We start from the raw sequence: 17405 nt of genomic DNA on the forward strand, positions 1-17405 counted from the left end.
GGTTTCAAGAAGAAAATGAAAGACAGATCTGAATGTTTGAAAGTGTTTTGGAAAAACTCTGTAAAGATTAGATGAACAATACTCAAAGGATAAATTCAACTGTTTTATTTTGTTAGATAAGTTGAAAAAAAAGTTAAACAAGCAAGTAAATAACGAAACAAGGTTAAATGAAGTAAGAGCAAAAAGTTAACAAGTAAATAACGAAACAAGGTTAAATGAGGTAAGAACAAAAAGTTAACAAGTAAATAAAGAAACAAGGTTAAATGAGGTAAGAGCAAAAAGTTAACAAGTAAATAAAGAAACAAGGTTAAATGAGGTAAGAGCAAAAAGTTAACAAGTAAATAACGAAACAAGGTTAAATGAAGTAAGAGCAAAAAGTTAACAAGTAAATAAAGAAACAAGGTTAAATGAGGTAAGAGCAAAAAGTTAACAAGTAAATAACGAAACAAGGTTAAATGAGGTAAGAGCAAAAAGTTAACAAGTAAATAAAGAAACAAGGTTAAATGAAGTAAGAGCAAAAAGTTAACAAGTAAATAACGAAACAAGGTTAAATGAGGTAAGAGCAAAAAGTTAACAAGTAAATAACGAAACAAGGTTAAATGAGGTAAGAGCAAAAAGTTAACAAGTAAATAACGAAACAAGGTTAAATGAGGTAAGAGCAAAAAGTTAACAAGTAAATAAAGAAACAAGGTTAAATGAGGTAAGAGCAAAAAGTTAACAAGTAAATAACGAAACAAGGTTAAATGAGGTAAGAGCAAAAAGTTAACAAGTAAATAACGAAACAAGGTTAAATGAAGTAAGAGCAAAAAGTTAACAAGTAAATAACGAAACAAGGTTAAATGAAGTAAGAGCAAAAAGTTAACAAGTAAATAACGAAACAAGGTTAAATGAAGTAAGAGCAAAAAGTTAACAAGTAAATAACGAAACAAGGTTAAATGAAGTAAGAGCAAAAAGTTAACAAGTAAATAACGAAACAAGGTTAAATGAAGTAAGAGCAAAAAGTTAACAAGTAAATAACGAAACAAGGTTAAATGAGGTAAGAGCAAAAAGTTAACAAGTAAATAACGAAACAAGGTTAAATGAGGTAAGAACAAAAAGTTAACAAGTAAATAACGAAACAAGGTTAAATGAGGTAAGAGCAAAAAGTTAACAAGTAAATAACGAAACAAGGTTAAATGAGGTAAGAACAAAAAGTTAACAAGTAAATAACGAAACAAGGTTAAATGAGGTAAGAGCAAAAAGTTAACAAGTAAATAACGAAACAAGGTAGAGGAGAGAAAACCCCAACAATCCCCTCTGAGCAAGCACTAGGCGACAGTGGGGAGGAAAAACTGCCTTTAAACGGGCAGAAACCTCCGGCAGAACCAGGCTCAGGAGGGGGCAGTCAACTGCCGGGACTGGTTGGGGGGGTGAACAGAGGTGGAGCAAGACGAGGCTACATCAGTTGAAGAAGCAGTATTGTCCCTCTTCCGGAAAAAGCTGAAGAATCTTTTCTTCTTTTTCATGGACTTTTCCACGAGCGCCTTTTTGTCCAGGATGAGGGTTCTCAACTCATCGATGGTTTCTGTGTTTTGCCTCTCTAGTTTCTTGCATGTTTGTTCCACCTGTTCTAATGTTGCTCGTGTTTCTTCAAGCTGTTCTTTGAGCTCTTTGGATGTTGCCTCCTGTGTCAGCTTTGCCTTCTGCAGGTCTGCATTTCTCACTTGATCTTCTTTGTGCAGGCCTTCTAGCTGCTCATTTCTTTTCTGGATATCGCGGAGCGTACACTGCAGGTCCTCATGCGTTTTGTCTTGTTTTTGCTTTTGGGCCTGCATTTCTGTGTTTTCCCGCTTCAAGTTGTTGAATTCCAACAATATCCCCTTAATGAGCTCTGAGTTGTTTTTGGCCATGTGATCAATCTTTTTCTGCATGTGTGAGCATCGTTTTTCTAGTGTTTCCTTTTCTCCCTCCAGCTCACTTGTTTTGACCTTCAGTTCATCACAGAATCCTTGCAACTTTTGATTTTTACTCTCAAAGTCCTTGATAATGCACTTTTCTTCTGGCAGTCTTTCTTTCTGTTGCTCTTTCTCTTTATTTTGGACCAATGTTTGTTCCAACTCTGCCTTCACCATTCTGTACTTTTCCTGCATGCCTTGGAGCTCGCGCTGCAGGTCTTTTTGCTTTGTGTCCTGTTGTTCCTTCTGTTGGAGGACTTCTTTATTTTTTTCTTCAGCTTCATCAAGCTTTCTTTGGAGCAGGTGATTCATTTGGTCCATGTATTGCAGATCCCACTCCATTTTATCAATCGTCGCTTTCCTGCCTTGAAGCTGCTCGGACATTTCTTTAACTTCAGCGCTCTTTTTCTTGTTTTCTTTGATGAGGGATACAATCTGCTCTCTGGCTTGAGCAAACTTGATCCCCCAGCCCTCATTAATAATGTTGATGTCGGGCTGGCGCTGTAGTGTTTCTTCCAGGTGTTTGTTTTGTGCTTCCATCTGTAAGCACTTCTTCTCCAGGTGACGTTTTTCTTCTTCAATTTGTCGAATTTTGTTCTGGAGATGGTTGTTTTCATTCCTACTCTCCTGTAATGCCCTTTGGATGGATAAGAGGCCATTTGGAGAAATTGGCCGGCCACGCGTGGAAGGAGAGGCGGCGAAATCTTTTTGTCTCGGTTGCCGTAATCTTGGATACATGTTGGCGTTTGTATCCGATGACTCTGAGAGGTTTCCAAATTTTTCTGTAGTCAATGTTTGAAGGCTGCAAACACAAAGGCTGCGAAGAAACGAACTGAAAATTGCTGTTTCTCACCCCTATTTATAGAAAAACTTCAAAGGATCCTTGTGACATCCTTGTGACATCATCACTCCTAAGCCAATCAGATTGTCACATGACATTTTGGAATGTGGAATGGGGATATATATTTTTTTTTAAACAGTTTTCAAATGTAACTTAATATTTAAGTGTTTCTTACTTGACCCGCTTAGTCGATTAAAAAGTTAATTGCCACGAACACCCCTAATGTTATATAACAGACCACAGAAAAAAGACAGGTTTTTTTCTACGTGACAGAGCTATAATAAATGTTTTGTTTTTTAAATTATCCTACTTTTTCTAAAAGGGAACATTATTTAAAGAATATGTATTTAATTAAAAACTCTGTATTCATCTAAAGGGTATACCAAGAAGGGTGAGCTTCCTGCTTGAAAAGGAAATGACCAAAATAAATGTATTTCTCTGCAATTACAAACTCTGTGTAAACAGTCTTGGTGTCAAAATAAAGCTAACACTGGTGAGATGTCATCAGAGCTGTAAATATTACTGCAGATGTTACTATGTCAAAGTTACTGTGACTCAAACATAGAAAAAATGATTTTTTATTTCCCTCACCTAATTTTTAAAAGTATTTTATAGCATATAACACCTTTGAAAATATGCTTTGGTTCACATTTAACTCCAGAAAATCATAAATCAAAATAGGGATATTACCTGTCCACAGATTCATGGTGCAGTAACTGCTCTTTTAACTGTCTGGTGTCTTTGCTTTGTTTGGTGTTTGTAGACATGGTTTACATGAGTTTTTAGCTGAGATTCAGAGGTTTCTGTGGACACTACTCATGTCAGCACTTATATTTCTGACCTCGTGTTATAATCGATTAAACGTGGTCTCCTCTCTTTTGCCCCCATTTTTGATGTTGTGGGTGCAAATGATCAGGCGTGACATTCTCATAATAAATCAGATAAAATACTGCAAAGAATTAATCCTGCGTTTGTGTGATTGAAATGTGTGTGCAGTGACACTGTTTTAAAGATTTGGCCTAAATAATTCTGGAGTGAATGAGCCTAAACATGATGACCGGACTAATGACACCATATCACCTGTGACACTCACACACGCACGTATGACTTTGCCAGTTTCAGCTGAAACAATTTCAGTGTTTCAAACCATGTTCCAGAGTTTTTAGTTCACCGTTCATGAGGTTTCAAGAAGAAAATGAAAGACAGATCTGAATGTTTGAAAGTGTTTTGGAAAAACTCTGTAAAGATTAGATGAACAATACTCAAAGGATAAATTCAACTGTTTTATTTTGTTAGATAAGTTGAAAAAAAAGTTAAACAAGCAAGTAAATAACGAAACAAGGTTAAATGAGGTAAGAACAAAAAGTTAACAAGTAAATAACGAAACAAGGTTAAATGAGGTAAGAACAAAAAGTTAACAAGTAAATAACGAAACAAGGTTAAATGAGGTAAGAGCAAAAAGTTAACAAGTAAATAACGAAACAAGGTTAAATGAGGTAAGAGCAAAAAGTTAACAAGTAAATAACGAAACAAGGTTAAATGAGGTAAGAGCAAAAAGTTAACAAGTAAATAAAGAAACAAGGCAGAGGAGAGAAACCCCAACAATCCCCTCTGAGCAAGCACTAGGCGACAGTGGGGAGGAAAAACTGCCTTTAAACGGGCAGAAACCTCCGGCAGAACCAGGCTCAGGAGGGGGCAGTCAACTGCCGGGACTGGTTGGGGGGGTGAACAGAGGTGGAGCAAGACGAGGCTACATCAGTTGAAGAAGCAGTATTGTCCCTCTACCGGAAAAAGCTGAAGAATCTTTTCTTCTTTTTCATGGACTTTTCCACGAGCGCCTTTTTGTCCAGGATGAGGGTTCTCAACTCATCGATGGTTTCTGTGTTTTGCCTCTCTAGTTTCTTGCATGTTTGTTCCACCTGTTCTAATGTTGCTTGTGTTTCTTCAAGCTTTTCTTTGAGGTCTTTGGATGTTGCCTCCTGTGTCAGCTTTGCCTTCTGCAGGTCTGCATTTCTCACTTGATCTTCTTTGTGCAGGCCTTCTAGCTGCTCATTTCTTTTCTGGATATCGCGGAGCGTACACTGCAGGTCCTCATGCGTTTTGTCTTGTTTTTGCTTTTGGGCCTGCATTTCTGTGTTTTCCCGCTTCAAGTTGTTGAATTCCAACAATATCCCCTTAATGAGCTCTGAGTTGTTTTTGGCCATGTGATCAATCTTTTTCTGCATGTGTGAGCATCGTTTTTCTAGTGTTTCCTTTTCTCCCTCCAGCTCACTTGTTTTGACCTTCAGTTCATCACAGAATCCTTGCAACTTTTGATTTTTACTCTCAAAGTCCTTGATAATGCACTTTTCTTCTGGCAGTCTTTCTTTCTGTTGCTCTTTCTCTTGAAGGAGGTCTTTATTTTGGACCAATGTTTGTTCCAACTCTGCCTTCACCATTCTGTACTTTTCCTGCATGCCTTGGAGCTCGCGCTGCAGGTCTTTTTGCTTTGTGTCCTGTTGTTCCTTCTGTTGGAGGACTTCTTTATTTTTTTCTTCAGCTTCATCAAGCTTTCTGTGGAGCAGGTGATTCATTTGGTCCATGTATTGCAGATCCCACTCCATTTTATCAATCGTCACTTTCCTGCCTTGAAGCTGCTCGGACATTTCTTTAACTTCAGCGCTCTTTTTCTTGTTTTCTTTGATGAGGGATACAATCTGCTCTCTGGCTTGAGCAAACTTGATCCCCCAGCCCTCATTAATAATGTTGATGTCGGGCTGGCGCTGTAGTGTTTCTTCCAGGTGTTTGTTTTGTGCTTCCATCTGTAAGCACTTCTTCTCCAGGTGACGTTTTTCTTCTTCAATTTGTCGAATTTTGTTCTGGAGATGGTTGTTTTCATTCCTACTCTCCTGTAATGCCCTTTGGATGGATAAGAGGCCATTTGGAGAAATTGGCCGGCCACGCGTGGAAGGAGAGGCGGCGAAATCTTTTTGTCTCGGTTGCCGTAATCTTGGATACATGTTGGCGTTTGTATCCGATGACTCTGAGAGGTTTCCAAATTTTTCTGTAGTCAACGTTTGAAGGCTGCAAACACAAAGGCTGCGAAGAAACGAACTGAAAATTGCTGTTTCTCACCCCTATTTATAGAAAAACTTCAAAGGATCCTTGTGACATCCTTGTGACATCCTTGTGACATCATCACTCCTAAGCCAATCAGATTGTCACATGACATTTTGGAATGTGGAATGGGGATATGTTTTTTTTTAAACAGTTTTCAAATGTAACTTAATATTTAAGTGTTTCTTACTTGACCCGCTTAGTCGATTAAAAAGTTAATTGCCACGAACACCCCTAATGTTATATAACAGACCACAGAAAAAAGACAGCTTTTTTCTGCGTGACAGAGCTATAATAAATGTTTTGTTTTTTTAATTATCCTACTTTTTCTAAAAGGGAACATTATTTAAAGAATATGTATTTAATTAAAAACTCTGTATTCATCTAAAGGGTATACCAAGAAGGGTGAGCTTCCTGCTTGAAAAGGAAATGACCAAAATAAATGTATTTCTCTGCAATTACAAACTCTGTGTAAACAGTCTTGGTGTCAAAATAAAGCTAACGCTGGTGAGATGTCATCAGAGCTGTAAATATTACTGCAGATGTTACTATGTCAAAGTTACTGTGACTCAAACATAGAAAAAATGATTTTTTATTTCCCTCACCTAATTTTTAAAAGTATTTTATAGCATATAACACGTTTGAAAATATGCTTTGGTTCACATTTAACTCCAGAAAATCATAAATCAAAATAGGGATATTACCTGTCCACAGATTCATGGTGCAGTAACTGCTCTTTTAACTGTCTGGTGTCTTTGCTTTGTTTGGTGTTTGTAGACATGGTTTACATGAGTTTTTAGCTGAGATTCAGAGGTTTCTGTGGACACTACTCATGTCAGCACTTATATTTCTGACCTCGTGTTATAATCGATTAAACGTGGTCTCCTCCCTTTTCCCCCCATTTCTCTGGGCATGTGTGCTTAACTAGTTAAAATAACAAACATCTGTCTCCTATTTTTGTGTCACAAAAATTATTAATTATTATTAATGATTAAAGACTTATTAATTTGTGCAGTTTTCTTGTTTTGTGTGGTTGTTGTTTTTTGTCAAGTGGAGATGAATATCTTTAAGTTGATTTGTTCACATTTGCACATCTTTCTGTTTTAAGAGAAATATGTGTTTTGAGTTTGTACACTATATGCATATAAATCAACCATTTCCTTTTTCAGTGTTTTCGTGTGGTGCATTTTTCTCTGTTTTAACAAAAGGAGAACAAAGGACTTTTAAGTCGACCTAAGATGATTTGTTTCAATTTTTACATGGTCTTATTGAGGTAATGCAAATTGAAACATTCATTCTTTTTTTGGTAATGTACTGGAAAAGCTTGATAATGGACTTTGAAAGTGCGTAAAAATTACTTAAATTTGAAAAATGCGTCTGAACCATGCATACGGTATATTTACCTCACAGGTTTTTGCTGTTTCTGTTTATTAAAACCAAGAATCTTCTTTTTGCCAGGTTGATCATGTAGATAAGAGTGGCCAGTGTGCTCTGGTCCATGCTGCCCTACGAGGACACCTTGAGATTATCCAGTACCTGCTGGAGCTAGAATGGAGTGCTGAGGGGCAGCAGCAGGACTGCTCTCTGAAGAGCAAAGCTCTGCAGCAGGCTTTGATTGCAGCCTCGAGCATGGGGCACACACAGGTCTGACTGACACACATGCATGTATTTTACCAGATCCATAGACATAAATGCCCTTTTTTTTGTACTGTTTCTCGCTACAAAAGAAAGAAAACATGGATGTACAAAAAACATACTTTAAGCCACACAGGATCCTGGTTTTTCCAGTTTTAATAGTGAGACAAGACCTTTTCTTTCTTGCATGGTTTCACAACAGCCTTCACAAAGAATTTCTGATTTATTTTTTTTTAAAGATCAGAAGGAACTATAGATATATAAAATAAAAATGAGCACACAGCGTTCTCTGTGAATATGACTCAAAGCCAGAAGTACTGTTCAGAATTGCATGTAGATTCACAATCGATAACAGTGCAGCGCCTTCAGCTGCCCCGGTGAGACGTAGACTCAAGGTTTAGTTTGGCTCCCTCGTTAGCTGGAATTGGCTCCCAAGGCCTGGATTAGAATAACATAACTGGGCCAAGTGAAGTCAACCTGCATGCAGAAAAGACCCTTTTAAAGTTCAACTATTTGAATGCGCGTTTTTGTTAATGTTTTTTAAGATTAGCATTTTGTATACTGTAACCTCTCAAAGGTTTATTTGATTTTTTTTTTTTTTCTGCTGAAACAGCATGTCATTAATCTAAGTTTCTTTTTTGGCAGGTTGTGAGAGGCTTGCTGGCGTTGAATAATGAGCACGCTGTGCAAATTGATAGTCATGACACACTGTGGGGAGAGACAGGTATGTTCTCATCAATCTTTTTGCATTACACGGCTCTTTTGTACTATCACCAGCTGTTTTTGCATTCTGAACCACACTGCTGTAATTGAATGCTGCAGTGGAAAGTCCTGTATCTGTGCTCTCCACAGTAATGCTCTCTGTTTGATGCAGAGGTCGCTCAACCCAAATGTGGGTGCATTTTAATGGCTGTTGTAAGTCCTCCTGTGCTGTACTTTCTGGTAAAAGCATTACTTACTCTTGTCGTGTAGCTTTCTGCTTGGAATTCAGTCCACACAGTATTTTCCTTTTTTTTTAGAAAAATTGTCCCACTGAATTTTAGGAACAGTATTGCCTCGGTGCTTTATGTTAAAACAACAGCGTCGACTCCACAGTTGGTTTTATACGCTGCTAGTCCCACTCAGATTTAGAATGAGTAGTAGTTCCTGTTTTGTTTTCCCTGAAAGGATTATTTTGGACTTTTTAAAAGTTTGTCCTTCCCTCTGTGGGACAGTTTGTTTTCATTTGAAAGTGATTGAGGAGTCAAAGCAAAAAGCCATGTGGTGCTGCAGGAAATGGCATGAAGTCGGAAAAGCAGAAGGTGGCTGTCAGATTTAAGACGGGTTACTTGAAGGTTGTCTGACAGAAATGATACAGCAGACTGCAAGGCTGCATTGGCCGGGAAGCGTTCATGCATCATAATTTTTAGCCATTAAAGCATTACTACTTTGTCTTTAATGCAGTATTTTAACGGTAACTCATTACTTTTGCTGAACTCAGTAATCGCATTAGAGTGAGTACTTAATCATGTTATTACTTGTGTTCCACGAGTCTTCAATCTGAATAATGGCAGGGAAAAAAATCATTAAACATACAATTTCATCACGTGCACAGCATGGTAAATGGCCTGTATTTATATAGCGCTTTACTAGTCCTTAAGGACCCCAAAGCGCTTTACATATCCAGTCATCCACACATTCACACACTGGTGATGGCAAGCTACATTGTAGCCACAGCCACCCTGGGGCGCACTGACAGAGGCACTGACAGCAACCACCTGACGCCATTTTTAAAATACGAGACGAAACAGATTGTCTTCAGTTTTTAAGTGTTTGACGTTTTTCGAATGTCTATAATCTGTGATGGAGAAAAGGAAAAATTTTATGTACTACATAAGATTTCTATTTTATGTCACAGTGCAGAGATCCAGATGTTCAATACAGATGGTTAAAAAGCACAGCTATGCTTTATTTTTCATTGATCCTAGTAATACTTGTGATGCATTATGTAAGATCTTTCCCTCTGAAATATAGATTAGATCTGCTTGGAGCAAAGTAAAATCCAATAGTACACGTGGCTTTCCAGTATTTGACTTTCAGCTCTTTTTAACAAAGTGGATGTTTAATCATTGCTATCACCTCACCTCTTCCTTCTAAAGTAATAACATAGTGGGTCACAGGTGGCAGTAGTCAGAGCTGTGGCTCCGCTGACCTGAAACACAGTGAGTCTTAACCCCTTGACATGACCTTGAATTAACATATTTTTGCACCCACCTGGCACTCATTAAAACTGTGATCCTGGCTCATCTGTATTCAAGGGGATTAAATCAGTAAACAACAGTAAACACAGTTATGACCACAATGTAGATTTGTCTGCACTCAGTCATGCTTGGGGGGGAAAAAATGAATAAAAAAAGCTGGAATTTTGCTGCAGACATAAATTGAATATTTAGTGGTGGAGTGGCTGCACTGTCTAGAAATGACTAGATACAAACACCAGAAATTATTAGCGATGAAGCAATATTTGAAATCCCTTTGCTGCTATTCAGCTGCAGGTTTATTAATCCAATTGTTGTGCTGTGATGCAGAGAAGATGGAAAGCGAAAAAGAAAATTCAGAAATATCCCCTTGAAAACCAGCCTTTTGTCGTTGCCTCAGAAACGCTCCTCTCATAACGATGTGTGAAATGTTATAGCGTGTTTAAAATTCATTGGAGTATTACATCTCACTGCAAATAGACCTGCTGTCTCTTGTGTTTAAATAGAAGAAGATTTGATTGTACATCTGTGCAAACTCTATCTTTTAAAGTGTTAGTGACGTCACACCTATGCGCCACTGCCCTCTGTGGAGAATGGGAGAAATGTGCTTGCACCTCAACCTATGGACTCAGACGGACATTCAATCATCATCTTCCTCACTCAAGGTAACCTTATGGCTTGTAGGAACACTGCACGTGTATGATAAGACTGTAGCCGTTCAACCGGCCCTCGTAAGGTTGCTGAAGACAGTGAACACCGTGGAATTCTCAGTATCACTGTGGCCCTGGGTTTTTCCACTGTCCTGCTAAGTGCTTATGTAATTGTAACCAACATAGGAGAGAGACGTAACATCGTGGAAGAGACATAAAGTGAGTAAAAACGATCTAAATGCATTTAGAATATATTTAGAACTACAAATTACACTTTTCTTAGCAATTATTGTTTTTTATGTCAAGCTTCAAGCTAGCTTCTTTATTGGGGCTTGGGACCAGCAAAAGTGACCCGAAATTTGGTCTTTAAGTCTGGTCATTAGCGTGTCTGGACCCAAACTACACTGCAGGTCCCAAAGTCAAATGATCACTGAGAGTTAAAAATCTGTCTGAAGTTAGAAGTTAGCAGAGAGTTAGCTCACTAGTTTCCGTCTAAATATAATATACCAGGTTCTGACTGAGGGATTTCTAAAACAAATTAAAAGGCACAGCTCTGCTATCACTTCTGACATACATGAAGACAGGAAAGTAAGCAGCAGTGATGTTTGTAGGGTTACTGAAGTTTGGCTAGCTGGTATATAGTGATGTGCTATGTGACTAGCGAAACAGCTATGTTAGCATAACATTAACACAGTGATGAAGGGGAACTTTTTTCCACTGGATAAGAGTTAAGGTGAGGGTTCCCGATGGTTAGGGACAAATGCAGTGGCATGGCAGGATGCTGTAAACGGACCAAACTTCAGTCAAGAGAACAACTGAGATAATCCATCCACATACAGGTTAGTCATTAATGTGCTGCTGCATTGCCTGGGCTGTAGTTACATGGTAAGGTTTTAAAAACTGAGCTTTAAAATGAATAGTTGTAATAAAAACTGAGAGAGGCCGACAGTGATCGCTTACTTTTTGTAAGGGGCTTGTTGAGATTAAATAGAACAAGTTACAAAGCATTAAAACATGTTAAAAACACAACAGCCTTATTAAACGCAGAGTAGTTTGGGCCCAGAAGTAGGATTGATCACGTCATCACTTAAAGACCGGATAGACACACGGTGGAGTTACTCATGTTTACTGTTGTTGCCACTTTCTAAATGTAGCAGGATGAATATTATATGTACTGGTTGATCCCACTTTTAGTCAGGCGCATTTTGAGGAGAACTAACTTTTCTTGTTATCAAATTATCAGTATCTTTGGAAACATTTAATACATCGTGATGGTTTAAATGCTCAGTCGTTTTCTGTTATAGAATTAATATTCATAATAATATTTAGACAGCGGCACTATAGGTGTTTGCAGTTTTTGCAGTTTTACAAGCCGTCACGGTAAAAATATGGAATTAAATGTCACTAATGGGCTCTTTTCAAAAACATCAGCATCTCTGTCACACTGATTTTGATTAACTGACTTATTTTATTGTAATCAAACCTATTTTGATATTGTTGTCTTTTTTTTCCTTTAGCGAGGTGGTTTCCTTCCAATTGTTGCAGGACCAGTATGTCTGTCAGCTCCAGGTAGAGCTCCAGTGACCAGGAAGACCTCAGCATTCGCCAATTCCTGCTGAATTACCGCAAACAGAAAGAACTGGCAGAGGGCATTGGAATAGAGGATGATTATAACACTGAAGACCAAGGTAATAGGTCTGTCTAAGGGCCAGTGGAATATAAGCTATAGGTTGTAGTGGTGATTATTTTAGATTCAGAGTGTAGAGGAGATGGATCATTGTAATTAAGAGTCATAGAAATCTGAACCTCACTGCTAAACTGGCAGTCTAACTGTACATGTGCTCCATTGCAGAAGTCCCTCCCACTGAGTGTGAGGATGTTGAAGATACTGGTAGTCCTGATGTGAAAGCAGAGCTTCCCTCCCACCTCAGCATCACTAAGGATGTTATGGAGCGCTGCATTCATCTGCTGTCTGATCCCAGCCTCAGGCTCCGACTCAAGGTACTGTATCAGTAGTTTTACGTAGAGTCAACTGTTGGACTAATAACAAAAATAATCATTCTTGTGAAGGTAGGACCGCCAGCGTTGGTACAATTCATCCTGTCAGAACTGTGTGGATGACTGTTCAGTGGTGTAATGCTCATCAAGGAAAAACATTCAGTCTGGTCCAGGAGTGAAACAGAAATAAGTCTGTGCTGAAGTCGTGCCTGCTCAGGAGTTTGGGCTCTCAATGAAGACCTCAGTAATTAGTTTCAGCTCACATATAATCAGGATCAAAACAGAGATAATTGTTAGGTGTGTTGTGCGTCTTTGTCTTTAGGTACTAGACGTGCTGGAGTTGTGCGTTCAGGTGCTGAGTGAGAGGGAAAATGAACTGCTGCCTATGGCTCGTCGCTGCTGGCCAGCACTCCTGCAGAGACTCACAACTGATGACCCATTAGCAGTCCTCAGAGCCTTCAGGGTAAGTAAAACAAACCTCTCTTTTCATTATGTGAGTCAAAATTATTCAAGTCGTCTTTAGTTTTAAACTCTTAATAGTGAAAGAATGAAAGATGCTGCCCAACAACAGGCTTATTTCATTCAGAAATAGTTCTATTATTTACTTTTTTGGGTTGTAATGTGAAGACTCTTTAAATTAACATTTCTTCTATCAGCACAGAAAAATCACAGTGTGGATGCCTTCTTAGAGGCTGCTTGTCGGTGTAAATTGGGCTACTCGTCAGCTCCTGTCATCAGCTGGACTATTTTTGAATTTGTTATTCATGTTTTCATTGATGAACTGACAAATTCAAACACGTTAAGTCTGTAAACAGTCAATTATTCACTCAGAGCTGCTGCTGGGAAATTGTTTCAAATTCTGTAATCCTGTAATTTCTGTGTAAAAGAATTAGATTGTGTATTATATTGTTAGTTTATACACCTGTGTGCGTGTGTATTTATGTATGTCCATACACATATATGGATTGTGTTTTACTTTTTTGTGCTTGAAAGACGCCCTCAAATGGAACCAAATTCCTTGTATGTGTTTGCGCATATACTTTTCCAATAAATGCGATTCTGATTGAGATATTTCCCTCTGTATGGCACACACGAGTAAATTAAGTAGAAAAAATGTCATGTGTATAGCCTCTTTTAAAATTGTTTGTTTTTAGGCTTGTAGAGATGACAGTAGGCAAGCAGACAAGTTTCCTGAGGTTGGGCTGAATGAACCTATAACAGAGATAAACCTAAACAAGCAGAAGGAACTTTAGCTAAATATATTTTCACGTACAGCCAAATGACTGTAATAAAGTAGGTAAGCCGTGACCATAGAAAAAGCAAAGCAATCACTGGATATACTGTCCAAATTGCTACACACTTTTTAAGCATCGTTCACCAACAAACTGAGTCTAACAAATCATTTTCTTTACTTTGGTAATTACAGTTATTGCCTTATGTATAAAATATAATTTTAATACCAGTGTTCATTATCTTGATGTGATTCTTTTTTTTTTTTACAAAAAAGCTTTACAGCCTCTTACATAATTCTACCACAATTACATAATTGATTTTTAACCAGGTTATAGTGAAAGGCCAGGTGCCAATCTCAGAGTTAACGAGAGCTTAAAGTCAGTTTGTTAAAACTGCTTTGTTCTCGAAACCAGTAAAATTAATTCGTAACTTTTAATTCTGAGTTGAGATGGATTCTTCAGTTCTTGGTTTGAGAACAATGAGGGTAAATTCATTTAACCTTTTACCTTGACTTAAGCACATAATTGTACTACATAGCCCTCGTCAATGGAACCCAATACCAGTATTTGACAGTAACAGGTAAGCCTTAAATTTAATTTTTAAATAGACAAGACACCATGAGAACTGACATTACAATATTTTATTTTACAAAAGTCAGTGTCTTTTAGTTCAAAGTTTGTCTGGCATCTCTTGTACATCTTGAAAATAAATAAAAAAAAACAAAAAACAAAAACCACTCTATGCAGTGTACTATAATTGAACATAAACAACAATCTTTCAAAAGAATATTTCTAGATGAATTGTCATTTGAACTATTTCCTGGAAACTTTCTGAACACCACTTATTTTGCATAGCTTGATGCATGAATACCCTAGTTGTCTTAACTGGACTATAAATATAACTATATACACAATGAACAGTCATTTGTAAAAACACCTTTAAAATGTAAAATCTTTAAGAAGCCTGAGTGCCAGGAGCAATCCCCTTTAAGAACATTTACAATAAGAACTTCATCCCAAAAGCCCAAAGGTTTTAACCACAGCTTCCCAGCATCAGTTCATGTATGCAGCTACACCTTTCCAAATCCCAGGGATCCTTTTAAGGCATCATTCATAAGATCTTTGAATTGATCTTCATCTGCAACACCTCTTGGGAGATACAGGGATAAGCTGCACGTTGATGTGTACGGGATACGCCGCATCCCTGACTCCTGATCGTAGAAGTCTATGTTGCAGGACTGTGGGTACCCCAGTGGTGGAAGTAAGTCAGCCCCAGTTATAAAGACGAGGAGCTCTTCAAATGTGTGGTCCACCTCTCGCTCTGTTAAAATACATACAAGTGTTAAATAAGGTGTGCAATGTGTAGATTTATAATCAGTTACACTGACTGCATAGTAGAACAGTTGCGTTAATGACTATTTTGGAGTCAAAAACAGGTTGTTAGGCAAAACAATTATTGCAAAGCATTGTATTATAAAAAAAAAAAAAAATTACTCAAAGCAATCCTGCCCTGCTAAGACAGGAAATTAATTTTGTCCTCCGAGTCAGACCTATATGTCAAGGACTGTTTATGCAATGTGTATTTTTTTTTTTAAGAAGTTATTCATTCTGTCCTTGCAAGAGTACATTGGCTTTCTAGTGATGTCACATTTGCATGGGTGTTGTCATTGCACCACTCGATTACTCTAGGACACTAATATACAGGAGGTTTCGTTATAGTCAATGTAATACCTGAAGGTTCTTGTAGTTAGGCAGTGCATCTAATTAACAAATGACCTTTGTCTCAAAGGGAGACAGGTTTCAAATTGTGTTATTCTATCTTAAACACTGCAAAAACACTGGGGGTGATCGTGGCTCAAGAGTTGGGAGTTCGTCTTGTAATCGTAATAACAGTAATAGTGACAATTATGCCATATCAGCCACCCGAGTGGAACATTTGAATACCTTTGGACGGATATAAAGATTGGAGCGACCCAGTAGGTTTCTTGCTCTAATTTCTTGGGGCGTCTCCTCTTCAAGAGGAAGAATGAGCCGCTGTCCATTCACTTTGCATAGATCGAACTGCAAGGGTATGTCTGCAATATTGTCCCGTAGTGCCTGCCTGAATTCAGCTGCATTTAGGTTTACAGGAACGACCACACGAGTAGCAGGAGTGGCATCTGTAATCAAATTTAAACCAAATTAGCTTTCCCTAAAAACGGAAAAGGGTAAATTGTCACATTGTAGTGTCTCAACATCAACTTATTGGTGCAAGGAAATAAAGATTACAAAGGTGCTAAAAATCTAATGCCAAATTCTACAATTTGTAAACAACTGACACCATGATGTAATTCTCATTTTTCAAACCCATCACTCCAAATAATTAATATTAATATAAATATTGATTACCCCTATGAGATCGGTAGTGTGTCAGTGTGGGATTCCTTAGTACTGACACCTTAAACGTTAACTGGCGATGTCTGGTTCTCCCGCCTCTTGGTCTGCGCACTGGCCCACCTCCGTGCTGTTGGCGGAAAACTCCAAAGCTATCATTAGACCATGAGATAATTTTAGTGAAACTAATCACACAGAGACACCCCCCCCCCCCCCCCCCCCAAGAAAAAAAAGAAAAGAAAAAAAAACCACCCAACACACTCAGAGTAAGGAATGAGTGTTCAATCGGTGTTTATTGCATGCATTTTTCGATTGTCTCGCAAATTAAATGCTCCCTGAAAATATGGGATATGCTACATTTATAAACTAAAATCTTTATGCATAAATGCACATAACAGGGATTAAAATGACTGTCATTTGAAGTCGTCAATCTAGGATAGACATTTATGATTACAGAATTTGTTGTTGAATTGTAACAGATAATTAGTAAAGGAGCCATTTATTATTTAAAAATGTAAAAGTTATTTCCTTTTGCAAAAACAAAAAAGGCGCAAAGCTAAAAGCTTGCCAATAGAGTAACCACCACCAAAGCATTTCACCTTTGTAGAAGAGATGTCCCCTCTTCACTGTCATCTTGATTCAGTAGCCGGTTAAATTGGGCATTCATTCTGTCTCTGATATCAGTGACTCTCCGTCGAAATGCAGCGCTCCGTTCGGACATGACTGTTCCCAAAAAGTCCGCCAAAAGGCTTGGCAGAAATATATATATAGCATCCCTAAAATTCAAAGTACGGCGGGAGAAGGTACATTGTTTGTGATTGGATCAGCAAGACTGAAGGTTGTGTTTTTTTTTAATCCACCCCTTACCACAACCTGTGATCAGAATTTGTGTTAACCAATCACAGTCAACCTCATATTTGTGTTGTCTCAATCAAGCTATGTGCGACAAACTACATACAGATGAATGCATGCGAAATCTCTGCGCCAACAAAAAACACCGTAAGTACCCTAGTTAATCTCAATTATTGTTCGTCTTTGCTAACTAAAAGTTAAGCGATGATTCAAAAACATTGCTTTGTCCTTTTAAGCACATGTTATATGTTAGCTTTGTATTGTAGTAAGCGAAAAAAAAGTCATGCTGAGAACCTTCACAGACAAGTCATGCTAACCTTTGTCCGTTAGGAATGTTGCCAACATGCCATTTTAGGTGAGGCATGTTAATAAGGTCTTTAATATGGTACTCCGTTTAGCCACTTTATATTATTTAAAATACGGTTTTATATCACTTGTTACATTAGCCGGATTAGGCTACACGGTACTGCACTGCCATCCCAGATAGCAAGACGACATTGAATTGATGTTGATTTTTTTCTATAAAGTACCGGAGAAAGTAGATTGAATGTTCTTTT

The 17405-nt window shown here is 38.0% G+C and overlaps 4 protein-coding genes and 1 pseudogene across 10 annotated transcripts in view; 2 read left to right on the top strand and 3 right to left on the bottom strand.

Annotated features, from left to right (window-relative positions):
• LOC147329671 (protein NLRC3-like) overlaps window positions 1-17405 on the top strand; it is a 121510-nt gene that overhangs the window by 73207 nt on the left and 30898 nt on the right. The window lies entirely within an intron of this gene.
• LOC147329672 (protein TANC1-like) overlaps window positions 1-17405 on the top strand; it is a 47570-nt pseudogene that overhangs the window by 28215 nt on the left and 1950 nt on the right. Inside the window, exons 11-16 of the transcript XR_015128986.1 lie at window positions 7330-7515; window positions 8152-8230; window positions 10294-10408; window positions 11911-12081; window positions 12246-12394; window positions 12714-12854. The product of XR_015128986.1 is annotated as a protein TANC1-like (transcript). The remainder of the gene's footprint in view (window positions 1-7329; window positions 7516-8151; window positions 8231-10293; window positions 10409-11910; window positions 12082-12245; window positions 12395-12713; window positions 12855-17405) is intronic.
• LOC147329674 (uncharacterized) lies at window positions 1220-2744 on the bottom strand. Its single transcript, XM_086291011.1, has one exon. It carries the CDS (start codon window positions 2670-2672, stop codon window positions 1371-1373), a length of 1302 nt encoding a protein of 433 aa, XP_086147137.1. The 5' UTR covers window positions 2673-2744; the 3' UTR covers window positions 1220-1370.
• On the bottom strand, window positions 4253-6111 carry LOC147329675 (uncharacterized). Its single transcript, XM_086291012.1, has one exon. The coding sequence runs from the start codon at window positions 5772-5774 to the stop codon at window positions 4557-4559; it is 1218 nt and encodes a 405-aa protein (XP_086147138.1). The 5' UTR covers window positions 5775-6111; the 3' UTR covers window positions 4253-4556.
• LOC147329676 (uncharacterized) lies at window positions 14694-16731 on the bottom strand. The gene is made up of 4 exons (XM_086290839.1): window positions 16596-16731; window positions 16012-16148; window positions 15568-15782; window positions 14694-14861 (listed from the first exon to the last, which is right to left on the bottom strand). Exons 1-4 carry the CDS (start codon window positions 16715-16717, stop codon window positions 14694-14696), a joined length of 642 nt encoding a protein of 213 aa, XP_086146965.1. The 5' UTR covers window positions 16718-16731.

This window comes from Aulonocara sp. 'chitande type north' Nkhata Bay, linkage group LG5, assembly GCF_057382095.1.
Source record: "Aulonocara sp. 'chitande type north' Nkhata Bay isolate Kocher_YH1m ecotype deep benthic linkage group LG5, A_spYH_male_GT1.1, whole genome shotgun sequence".
NCBI classification, from domain to species: domain Eukaryota; kingdom Metazoa; phylum Chordata; class Actinopteri; order Cichliformes; family Cichlidae; genus Aulonocara; species Aulonocara sp. 'chitande type north' Nkhata Bay.